This window comes from Myotis davidii, unplaced genomic scaffold (genome assembly GCF_000327345.1).
Source record: "Myotis davidii unplaced genomic scaffold, ASM32734v1 scaffold654, whole genome shotgun sequence".
Lineage (NCBI taxonomy): Eukaryota > Metazoa > Chordata > Mammalia > Chiroptera > Vespertilionidae > Myotis > Myotis davidii.
Genome location: NW_006285795.1, coordinates 1,174,325 through 1,186,797, shown reverse-complemented (window position 1 = coordinate 1,186,797; position 12,473 = coordinate 1,174,325). Strand labels below are relative to the sequence as shown.

General features: G+C 42.8%; 1 protein-coding gene across 2 annotated transcripts in view; it reads right to left on the bottom strand.

The window, feature by feature from the left end:
* TSPAN12 (tetraspanin 12) overlaps positions 1-12,459 on the bottom strand; it is a 16,711-nt gene extending 4,252 nt beyond the window's left edge. The window contains exons 1-2 of one of the 2 annotated variants that reach the window (XM_006756833.2): positions 12,226-12,459; positions 11,902-12,037 (exon numbers count right to left, since the gene is read on the bottom strand). In XM_006756833.2, coding sequence (XP_006756896.1) covers positions 11,902-11,967 — 66 coding nt within the window. In that variant the 5' untranslated portion in view covers positions 11,968-12,037; positions 12,226-12,459. Of the gene's footprint in view, positions 1-11,901; positions 12,203-12,225 lie in introns of those variants that run through there. The other variant, XM_006756832.2, reaches the window with a different exon arrangement.
* Positions 12,460-12,473: the final 14 nt, after the last annotated feature.

Genomic DNA, 12,473 nt, shown 5'->3' with positions numbered 1-12,473 from the left:
CAATGGCCAGGCTCAGTTCAAATGTCTGAACTATATTCATCGGTGAATAGGGGCTCAGGGGCCTATGGCCCAACACAGGTTAGGAGCCTTGGGACACCAGTTCAAAGGAGAATTTGGCCAGTAAGTACTGTCCTCGTTTCTGTTGGGAATGAAGAACAGATTGCAAACCTAATAATGGCTACTCAGTGAATCAGCCACAGTGTATTAACCATGCTCCTAGCTTCTGTCAACTTGATGCTTTGACATCTGTTCTGCATGCTTATGCTGGACATGCCTTAGTCTGAGAAACTGATAATATGCCTGAGTTAGCGTGTCTCGGCCACCTGCTGTCCACCGCCTCAGGGAGGAGTCCTCCTGGAACAAGCTTTGCATTTTGAAATACAAACTAACCAATCCAAAGCCCCTTCCCTTACTGAGCTCCCTCGGTCTGGGCTACTCTACACCTGCCCTAACCACTGCAAGATCCAGTGCCAGACGACTAGAGGCAGTCCCTACTTCCAAAACGCAGAAATTATTCCAAGTGGCCAATGCGAAACCTGCTTACCCTGCCTTGCCTGGTCCTTCTCAAAGAAGCCAAAATAGAAGTACTGTCCTGATCCCACCACCTCTCTGCCTTGTGGTGGGTCCCCGTGCTTCCCCATCTCAGCCCACCATGATGAGACATGTACTCTCTTGGGATCTGTGAGTATAATGAACTGTCTTTTCAATGCCAGTCATCTCCTGACGTGTTGGCCTTACCATCGCTAAACAATAATACAGCCTCTTGAAACACACAGGGCTAACTGAGGACTGTGGACTACCTAATTCCCTCTGAGGCTATGCGTTCTCTCTCCACCTGGCTATATCTGTGGGCCTTTAAACACCTTGTAAGTTTCATGGCAACAAAAAATTCTATAATGTGCTATTTTATTTAATTTCCTCATATGCTCTTATAGTTATCAGTAATTCTCCTCTCTTTATTATTCTGGCCTTGGTTTCCCTCCCCTCTAATTTTTTATAGGCTAGTTCAGGCCAAATTTTCAGTATTGCAGCCCTAAGGTGTCAAAAAATTATCAGCGTCTTCATTTTGTATAATATATGATCAGTGGTTGTTATTATACAGGTCTTCTATTTATAACAAAAAAGTGTATTTATTATAAATGGAATATCCCAAAATATTTGGACAGAATGGTTAAGACCATGGATTTGGAGTCATTCTTCCATCTAGAAAAGTATATGTTGATCAGCTGCTCTTTGCCAGGTACTGTGTGATGTGGTGGAGATATGCTGACGGGCAAAATAACAGACACCAACTCTATTCTATGGTGAAATTTGCTAGGTGAAGAGGACACACATATATCAATGAACTTACCAGAGATATAAATGCATAACTGCAAACTGTGATAAGTACCGGGGAGGCATGATACAAGTTGCTATAAGAACTCCTTTTGGGGTTTCTGGCCTATTCCCAGGGGTCAAAGGGACTTGTCTAAGAGACCTGAGGTCTGAGGATAATTATCAAGTTCATTAGGGAGAGGAAGGCTAAAAAGAGCAACCCAGTCAAAAAGAACAGAAAGGTCCCAGGGTAGAAGGCATCATGATATGTTCAAGGAAGGGAAATTGGCACCTGGTAAGAACAGAAAGCCAGGCAGAGATCAGGGTCAGATCACAGAAGTCATTTTAAGGGTATGAACCTGACCATAAGGACAATGAGAAGCCATTATCTAAAACAAACAAACAAACAAACACCATGGTTTGAATTCCAGCTCTTCTCCTTTTCGCTATAGAACTTTGGGTTGTCATTTAATCTATCTCAAGTCACTTTTGACCTCAGGGCTTTCTCGGAGTCTTTCTCAGTCAGCTTAAGAGACAAATCAACTGCAAAATCAATCCAGAAATGAAATCATCATATATTTGAAAGTCTACCAAGTGGGTAAGGGCAGAAGCAGGGTGGCATAGCTACCTATAGGACTCCCATGGCCTTTCTCACTTTTGACATCTCTAAAACGGAACTAATTTCCGTTTCTCTGAAAACCTACATGCACCTCCCACCATTTTTCCTACCTCAGTGAATGGTATAATCAATGCTTCAATCGCATAAACTGACAGCTGGGCAGGCAGCCTGAACCTCTCCATCTTCCTCAGTCCTATGACTAATTACCTGCAAATCCTACCGATTGTTCCTGGGACGCCTCTGGTGAATCCCTCCCTCTTTCCTGCCACTTCTGCCCAGTTCAGGCCCTCAATCCCTTGCCAGGCAATTACCATCACCTTCCAAGAGAGCTCTACAGCTCACAGATTGCACCTCAAATTCACCCTTCCATTAGCTTTATAAAACAGAGATCAAGTTCTGCTGCTTTAAAGCCCTAATAGCTGCCCCTTGTGGCTCCTCCCCAACTCTCATTCCTACTTCCCCCAATGCTCTCCTAGAGAATAAAGTTGAAGCTTCAGTCACCCTTTGCCTTATCTCTTGAACCTGTTTCCTGCTAGCTCCTACCCACACACATTCTGCACACAGATGACCAAAAAAAAAAACTGCTCGCACATGTGTAAGATGCACCATGCACGTCTCCAAAGACTCCATGTCTTTGCCCAGTTTTCTCTGCCGGCAATGCTATCCTGCCCCAGCCTTTCCAGCCTGAAAGACCAGCTGAAATATCAGCTAGAGTGTGAAGACGTTCTCCCAACTCCCTCCTCCCCGGTCAGGGTGCTAGTTCAGACTTCCCAGAGCAGCTATCTAGCTTCCTATCTTTACCCACCTGACACCCCTAGAGGACACAGACCACTAGTGACAGCTCCATCACATAGCAAGAGTGCCCGGCCCCGTAGTGCGGCCTAATTCATATTAGATGAGTAAATGAGAAAAAAGTAAAGGGAGATGATTTCAACTGCTAAACAAGCTCTCAGGGAATTTTAGCGAAATTAGGAGACACTTTAAGCAAAATGAAGCTTCCTATCACTGGAGGTTTTCCAGTAGAGAGATGCTTGCTGAATTCTAAGATCGAAGATTTACATATCAGGTCAGAAGCTGGCTTTAGTGTTCTCAAGTGTCCTTTAAACTACAAACCTTGTGTCCTACTTGGCCCCACTGTATTTCTCACAGCAATTGCCCAAGCACTGTAGCTGTGCACAGAACATTAATCAGCATAAATGACATCAACCCAAAGCCTTATTTTATTGTAAACAAGCAACTCTGAGAATAAATTGCTTTTTATGGTGACATTATTTCCATCCACATTAAATGTCTAAGAGCAGTTTCATCCTCAAAGAGTGATTTTATCCACTAGGGTTGAGAAAATAATAACAGTAACAACAAAGATAGTGCAAGCCATAGCAAGCTAAGTTATAATGAGACACATTCACCTTGACAAGTAATCCTGATGTGTTAAAACCAGAAAAACAAATTATGCAGCTAATTCCGGATTCCTTACTAATCATAGTACTTCCTACTAGTTTTCCAAATTAAACTAAAATAATTCTTAAACTGTTTCAAGATGATTAAATTACTAGAAACACTGTAGTTACCCTATGTAACTAGACTTATAGCTCCCTGCATTTGCTCCCATATTGCAAAATATTATTTGTAGTTCAAAGGAATATTATATATACATATATATAATTGATTTTTTACAGAGAGGAAGAGAGAGAGATAGTTAGAAATATCGATGAGAGAGAAACATCGATTAGCTGCCTCCTGCACATCTCCTACTGGGGATGTGCCCACAACCCAGGTACATGCCTTGACCGGAATCGAACCCGGGACCTTTCAGTCCGCAGGCTGACGCTCTATCCACTGAGCCAAACCGGTTTCGGCTCAAAGGAATACTTAGCAAATAATACAAATATTACTTTAAAGAGCTATATTTAATATACTCCTTGGCAGGACACTTGCCACAGTCTGTCTTGCAAAACATTTAGAAAATGCTAGCTCTCAATAAATATTTATAAGTATGAAATTTCCCATGTAGGAGATATATTCTGGTTCTGTTTGAATCTAATTATGTAAAAACAAGTACTGCATCAAGTTGTTTTCTGAATCAGAATTTTATGTGTATTCATATTCCCTAGATTTATCATGAAACGTATATCTATAGTTTCCACCAAATAGTAAGATCACAGTCAAAAAACAGATTTTTAAATCCTCCCACTGTCTGCCATAAAAAATACATATAGTCTCGTATAAGGTGACAGTGACACCGATCATTTCTGTTCCAGGCTGATGGGTGTCTGAAACCACTTTCTTGAACTTTTCCTTTTCTGTCAGATCGTTAGAAAGGAGCAGAATGCAAAAGCGATGGGGACTAGTTACAGCTCTGTCTGCAGAGAGCTTGGAGAAGCGACACAAACGCTCTGAACTGCTGCTTGCTCGTCTTAAAAATGGAGAAGATGGACTAGAGGCTTTTAAACTTCCTTTTTTATTAAAAAAAAAAAAAGAACTCAAATAGGTATTTATTGAAATGTAGAGGTAAGTCAGTTCTTGATGATTTGGGGGCTGGCAGCCCAATGCCAATACTTCCCGGGAATGTGTCTTGTTTCTTGCCTGCCTCCCTCTGCCTTTTGGTCAGTCGGTACCTAACCAGTTTCCCTTCCACCAAGGGATGAGCAGCAGAAAGAGAGCAAAGAGGTGACACCATCTGAGAATGCTGTGGGGGAAAAGGCCCTGTAAATTATATCCGAAATGAATTCCGGAGATTACTTGCGGGTATGATTTGAGCGTCGACATCTATTAATGGGAGCTGAACAAATCAATAGCACCCTGGAGCTGCTTTGACTAATAATTTTTATAGATCATCACGCTGCCCTGTAGATGGGGAGACCGTAGGGCCTACTCTGGCCAGGCTGTAAGGCTCTGTTGTCCTGTCGTAATTATGAGTAGTGACATCCCCTTCCCTTCCCTGGTTCCCAGGACAAGTTACATGATCACCCTATAGAGACTGCAGGTACCAGAAGGGTCAGATGCCTCATTCTGCACCGCAGTTCCTGTGCAGACCAATGAGAGTAAACTCCACCTTCACTTCCCCAATGGCCCAGCTTGTGATTATTGTCAGAGGAAGCAAATGAGTGAGGGGCTACCACCCCAGTCTGTGCTCCAAAGAATCCTCCCTGCCCTTCTCCTCAAAAGACATTCCTTAAGAAGCATTCAGTTTGCCCATCACTGCCCTGCTGAGCACACTATAAAATATATATAATACATACTGGTGGTGGTGGTGGCGGCGGCGGCAGTGGCTGCAGCAGCGGGGGACGGGGCTGGCTGTTCACTGGCCAGTTCCATCCCCTGATCTGCCCTTCCAGTTGCCTCCCACAGAGGGAGGCCAGATTGTGGCTGTCGGACATCCCCTGAGGGCTCCCAGACTGCGAGTGGCCACAGGCCGGGCTGAAGGACCACCCCCACCCGAGTGCATGAATTTTTGTGCACCAGGCCTCTAGTATATATATATATAATCAGGTTTGCCCCTGAGACTAAAGTTTATTTAAAGTCTATTTTTATAAAGCGCTAATATTTGTTTGAGGGCTCTCCACTACTCTTTAGGAAGAGTTAAAGGAAACTGAAAGCCTGTCATAGAGTAAAGTTGGGGGCATTCATTTAGCAAGCAGTACTTGAATGTGACTACATATAAGTGCTGTGGGGATGCAAATGTCCACTCACCAAGAACCCCTTTAGGGTATGCATAGCTCAAACACCCAAGGCTCACTACAGACGGGGGAGGGGTTATGAGGGGCATAAGAAGGTGGGACAGAACATCATTTTGTTTGTTTCACCTGTTTCATATATTCCAAAAATGTGAACTAGCAAGGCCAGCATAGCTCAGTGGTTAAGTGTCGACCTATGAATCAGGAGGTCACGGTTAGATTCCCAGTCAGAGCACATGCCCAAGTTGCAGGCTCGATCCCCAGTGTGGGGCATGCAGGAGGTAGCCAATCAATGATTTTCTCTCATCATTGGTGTTTCTATCTCTCTCTCCTCCCTTCTTCTCTGAAATCAATAAAATATATATTTTTAAAAAAAAGAATATCTATAAGACAAAAAAGCATGAACTAGATGCCCTGTCTACTTTCTGGGCTCTCTTTTATATGTTTCTTTTCATCAAGGAAGTGTAAGAGCCATTGCTATTAAACAATGGCTCTTACCTACTAACGAGAAATAGGAGCTTAAAACTACTGGTTTGGCTCAGTGGATAGAGTGTTGGCCTGTGGACTGAAGGGTCCCAGGTTTGATTCTGGTCAGGGGCACATGCCCAGGCTGAGGGCTTAATCCCCAGTAGGAGGCATGCAGGAGGCAGCTGATCAATAATTCTCGATCATTATTGATGCTTCCATCTCTCTCTCTCCCTTCCTCTCTGAAATCAATTAAAAATTTTTTAAAAACTACAAATACGATTATACTTTTAGAAAATAATAAACATATTTGAGGAATGTTCCATGTTCACCAATTTCAGGAACTTTCAAAGAGAGCCATATTTGTCCATATTTGTAATAGCAGAAAATTATCATTGGCACTCAGATCATAAGTCCACAGAAGTTGTCTTTAAAATGGAGAAAAGTTTTCATTTACTTCAATCATACGCCATCTAAATAGTAAAAATAGGATAAATGTAAAGTGAAGAAAATCCAGCTCCTTGCTTCATCTTGGCCAGACTGTGAATCATGGTCTCAAAAGAGATTTTAGGGGTGGTTTCCCCCCGTGCACCCTGTCCCATTACAAACCCACTACACACTCCTGACAAACCTACAAGGCCCAGTATGTGTCTGCCAAACCCTGTGCAGCTGTGGGGGGACCATGCTTCTGTGTAAGGAGGGAAAGCCGCTCCACAGAGGGCAAAGCAAGGTGCCTGGACGCACAGCAATGTGAACGCAGTGCATTTTCAGTCCGAAATGTGCTGGGGACTATTTCCTCTTAGACTTGCCTATGCCTCACGCCTCCAAAAATTAAATACTTAAGATGTACCTTTTTTTACTAAAAAAAAAAATTTCACTCAGTGTGATTTTCAACTATGAGAACAGCAAAACAAAATTGTATATAGGTTCCCAGTGTTTTCCCAATTAAGATTCCTTTTTTTTCCTCTCTCTCTAAAATCCTTGTGGGGTAGAGAAGCGGGGAGGGTACCAGTATAGAAGATACAGGCTGGAAAAAGTCCATTTAAAAGGCCAATTGAGAGCAAAAGACTATAGCTCTTGATGAAGGGGAAAGAACCATTGTCCAATCCATACTCAGGATGTGAAGTCTGGTTTAAGAAGTGGGATGCATAAGCTGCACTGGTTTGTTCTGCTTCCAATTCCAATGAGAACCAAAAGCAAAGACAAAAGCCTCGCTCCTCAAAATGTGGCCCTCACACCAGCAGCCTCCGCATCACAAAGGAGCTTTTTAGAAACGCAGACCCTCAGGCCTAACTCCACACACACTGAACCAGAATCTGCTTTAACACACATGAGGCCCAGGTGATTGTCCGCGCGCGTAGAGGACTTGGACTGAGCAGTGGACAGCTAATCCTTTCCAACTAAGGCTGTTTACTTCTTTGCTGCAAATAAATTCCCCACTGTGTCCAGAAGTACAACTCCCCTGGCACTTGGAGAGAAAAAAATTGGAACTCTGCATCCCTGTTCTGTTATCTACTAGCAAGTTACAGAACTTCTCTGAGTAACTTCCCCTAGCAAAAAAAAACAAAAACAAAAAACTACCTTCCCCAGCTGTGATGAGAATGAGAGGAGAGAGTAGTGTAAGGATGGCCAGGTGTGTGCCCAGCCCAAGGCAGAAAACTGCTTGCTTCTGTTTCAGTAGCGATAGGAAAACAAGGATCAGCAGACACAAATTTAACATTGAGAGAATAAGGGCAATTTCCCCAAAGCTGGCCGATACATTTCATACAATTCCAACAAAACTCCCATAGTTATTTTTAATTGTATACAGCAATCTTAAAATGAGTATGTAAAAAGAAATCTTTAACCAACACAAAAAAGGCAAGTGCTTTAAAAGAACAGAACATGAAAGAATGCATACAATTCTAGAGAAAAATTCTATTAAAAACACAGAAAATTTTGTTTTTAATGCAGCAACAGATAACATAAATGAAATGAAAAATAGCGCAAACTGAAATTTAAATATAAAATATTTAATATTAATTATGAAATGAAGTAATATATATAAATATATATGTATATGTAAATTGATGCTCTGCTCACTGATGGTGGAGGAAGTAAAAAGTAAAGTAACAGTGAGATAAAACTTTAAACCAGTGATTTTCAACCCATGTGCTGCAAGAATTTTTAAAGCATGCAATGCCTTACTATTTATTCAAGGACACTGACGTCTTTACCCTTAGATTGTCAAATTTAAAAATGACAACAGCCAACACAATAGCCATCGGTGTGAATGAATCAAAACTATACCTATGTTTTGTCAGATAGGCAAAAAATATATCATAGTTTTTGTTGTGTTGCAGGATTTTAATAATTAGTTTATGCGTGCCATGAGATGAAAAAGGTTGATCATCACTGCTTTAAACTTTTCAGAATGGCAAAAATTAAAAAGTACCATAATCAGCCCTGACCGGTTTGGCTCAGTGGATAGAGCATCGGCCTGCGGACTATATAATATATATATATAAAATATATATATACCATAACCAACAAGATGGCAACAAATATCTTCATTCACATAATGGGGTGTAATAGTGCTCTTATTCCTAAGGGCTGGGTTCCCAGGACAGGATTGCTACATCTAAGGAGTGCCATAGTGCTAACACTAGCAGCAGTGTTAATCACAATTACAATTACCACCATTACTACTATAAGATTCCTTTGACTCAGCAACCCACTTCCTGGTAATCTACTTACAGGAGATCAGTATTGTAGTAGTGCCAGTAGTAACAACTGCAAGTACTACTACTGCTACAGAGATAGAGATAGTACTTAAGCATCACTGTTCAAGCACTTAACATATAGTAACTCTAATCCTCACAATAACTCTAAAAAACAGAAACTATCATTCCTATTTCAGACTAGGAAATTGAGGCATAAATGTGCCTAGCAAACATAAGAACTTATACTGATACTAGAGGCCTGGTGCATGAAATTTGTGCACTTGGGCGGCGGGGGCGGGGCCTGGTCTGTGTCCTCTCGCAGTCCGGGACCCCTTGCTCCTTACTGCCCACTGCAGTGGGGGGGGGGGGGGGGGGGGGGGGCGGTTCTCAGCCCGGCCTGTGCCCTCTCACAGTCTGGGAGCCCTTGGGGGATGTCCAACTGAGATCTTAGGCCAGCTCTATAAGCCGTCAGTCGAACATCCTTAGCACTGCTGCGGAGGCGGGAGAAGCTGTGCTTGCCAACTGAGAGCCTGGCTTCTGGTTGAGCAGCGTTCCCCCCTATGGGAGCACACTGACCACCAGGGGGCAGCTTCTGCATTAAGCGTCTGCCTCCTGGTGGTCAGTGCACATCATAGCTACCGGTCATTCAGCTGTTCGGTTGATTTGCATATTAGCCTTTTATTATATAGGATTAGCTCTTTTGCTGCTGTTCTTACATATCCTGACAGCAATTCTAACCCAAAAGAAAAAAAGAACAATTTAATAAAATATCGTGAATGTACATCTGAATGTTCATGAATGGGAATACATAGACAGGTATGAGTAAATATATCATTGTATGAAATAAAGAAAAACAGAAGGACCCACACTAGACAGTTTGCATGGATTATTTTGGTGGAGGAAAGTGATTTTTGAGAGACAAGGAGGGCTGGAGAAAGGAGGAAGCAATCTCAATAATAAAAACACACACAAAGTGAGAAAGCTGAAGTATAGAATAAAAACAAAGACAACATTTCACATTATTTGGGGCGGGGTCCTCAAACTACGGCCCGCGAGCCACATGCAAATACAAATACTGTATTTGTTCCCATTTTGTTTTGTTTTTTTACTTCCAAATAAGATATGTGCAGTGTGCATAGGAATTTGTTCATAGTTTGTTTTTAAACTATAGTCTGGCCCTCCAATGGTCTGAGGGACAGTGAACTGGCCCCCTGTTTAAAAAGTTTGAGAACCCCTGCTTTGGGGACACAAGGAGCTCTATAGGAGTTTAAGGAACAGATATTTTCAAGCAAACTTCATTACTCAAAAGAGCCATATTTTTGTTAAATGATTTGGGCTTTTCCCCCAGGTAATACAAATTATGGAGAAAATTTCCAAAGAATTTATTCTTTGTTCAACAACAACACCAAAACCCCCTACTAATTCCAAGGTTCAGAACTCATACTCATCCATGTAAAGGTAAGCACGTCAAACTCAAAGGCTAACACAGGTCAAATAAACAAGGTTTAAGTTTATGTGGGCCGCAAAAAAAACTTGTTCTCCGAAAGCGAAATATTTCTTGTTGCGCACAACAAACAAGTCAGTACAAGACTAATGACGTGGCAATCGGCTGCTAAAATATTCGCTGCTAGTATTAGTGTAGAGAAATGGTGCGCCTGCGCGTAGGTGCGTAAGGGAGATGAATGCAACACCATTATAGTAACCAGTCATTAGCGAACGTTGTCGTTCGTTATTAATAATTATGTTTGACATGCTTGGCGTAGAGGAAAGAAAGCTGAGTCCTGCTCCTGGCACTGTCATCTTTGGGCTATTTGACCTTTGGCTAGTTAATAACCTCCACTTAAGTTTTCTCATCCACAAAGTGAGGAAGTTCAACCTGGTCACCCATAAATACCTTTTTAGATATTACAGTGTGATGATTCTGTTATTAACGAGTACAAAGGAGAAAAGTGAAAAGCTAGCAAATGGGGGTGTAATGATTAACATTTTAAAGACAATGGTAATTTAATGAGCCACTTAAAATTATACATTTTTAGAATGAAAACCCGCAATAAGATTAAGTAGGAATCGTACAGTTTCACGTGGTGAGTTTAACTACTCAATGCTTTAATTTTCATGTGGAGGGGGAAAAGTTATCAGTTTAGCTATCCTTCAGATTACTCACTGAAGTAAGGCTTGATTTGTCACCTTAAAATAGAGCCATCCATAGGAATAGTTCAACAAAAAGGTCATGCTCTAGAGACCACATGTAATAGCTCTATGAAGAAAGGCTGGTCAGTGACAGCCAGTCAGCCAAATAAATAAGTTACACATGACAGTTTCCAACGGAACCTTTTGAATATGTTATTCATAGAATACAAAATTGTCCAAAAACGTACCTGCTTAAGCATGATCGTTTCCTAAAACAACAAAGTTTTAATTTTTATATTCTCCTCAAAAGTTTTATAAATAATAATGTGAATATGAGTAACACCAATGAAAATTTGTTTCTGAGTGGAAAGCATAAAAAAGTCATTAGCTCGTGAGGCATAAAGATTTCCATGAGCTGGTTACAGTTAGTGTATTTTATTTTATTAAATGGGTATGGGATTTTCCAAAAGGATACACAAAAGTCCTTTAAACTCCCCCAATTTAGGAACCCTTACATGAAAAACCACCTTTTCATACTGATTGGAATCTTCTGGAAAAATCCGCCAAGTCTTTAGAACGTAAGTAAGACTGGCTAGCCACAACCAGGCTTTTAGGCTAGGATGACATAGGGAAACAATTCACGGCTTGCACAGTTATCTGAAATTCCTGAAAACAAGCAGTTCCCTAAGTAGCAGGTCCTAATTTTCTTATCTACAAGCACAGGCACGTGCATTTATTTATATCCCCAGATTAACTTCACGTCTAATTTTACTGCCACGGAGTATCCAGGGGTGGATTTCTTTTTTGAAATGGAACTTGAGCTAGATCAAAGACATTTTAAGGTCAAAATGTACTTCTCTGCAAAACGGAGGGTGTGATCCCATGAAATGAATTCATGCGTCGTCGCCATGCCCTTGGGCGCATTCTGTGGCGGCCGTGGGCAGGAAACCCCGTCCAGCCGTCCCCACCTGGCGGTGCCCTGGCACTGACTTACCCAAAAGAGCAGGTTGAGGGCGTAGAGCAGACAGCGCAGGCACCTGACGGAGTCTTCTCTGGCCATGGTGACCCCCGGGAGGGAGCAGCCCCATTCTCTCACCACATCCTACCCCCAAGGGCAAGACAGCAGCGACCTGCAGCGGGCAGGGGAGAACAGGACTGACCCCCGCGCTCCGCACCCCCAGCGCATCCCTTCTCTGCCAGCCCTCGGCTGGGTCCGGAGTCAGGTTCATTCCAGACACCGCTTCCTCAACAAGCACTTGTTGAAGTTCTGATAGGAACCTACACCCTCCGCCACGTCCCAACCGCCTGCAGATACCACCTGCTGAGCAGAGAAAAGAGTGGCTCCCCGGACGAATGAAGGCGCAGAGTCAACCCCGGGTCCCAGGGGACCCGCGGCGCTGTCTGCGGGATTCCGATGAGACGCTCGGGGAAACCTCCCTCCATCCGCGCCCCTCCCGGGGGACAGGTCCGCTCAAACCCAAACTACCCGCAGGAGGCATCCCAGGCGTCGCCGGCGGGCCCGAGGGTGGGAAGGTACCTCTCGTTAGGACAATTCCTGGGGCCCCC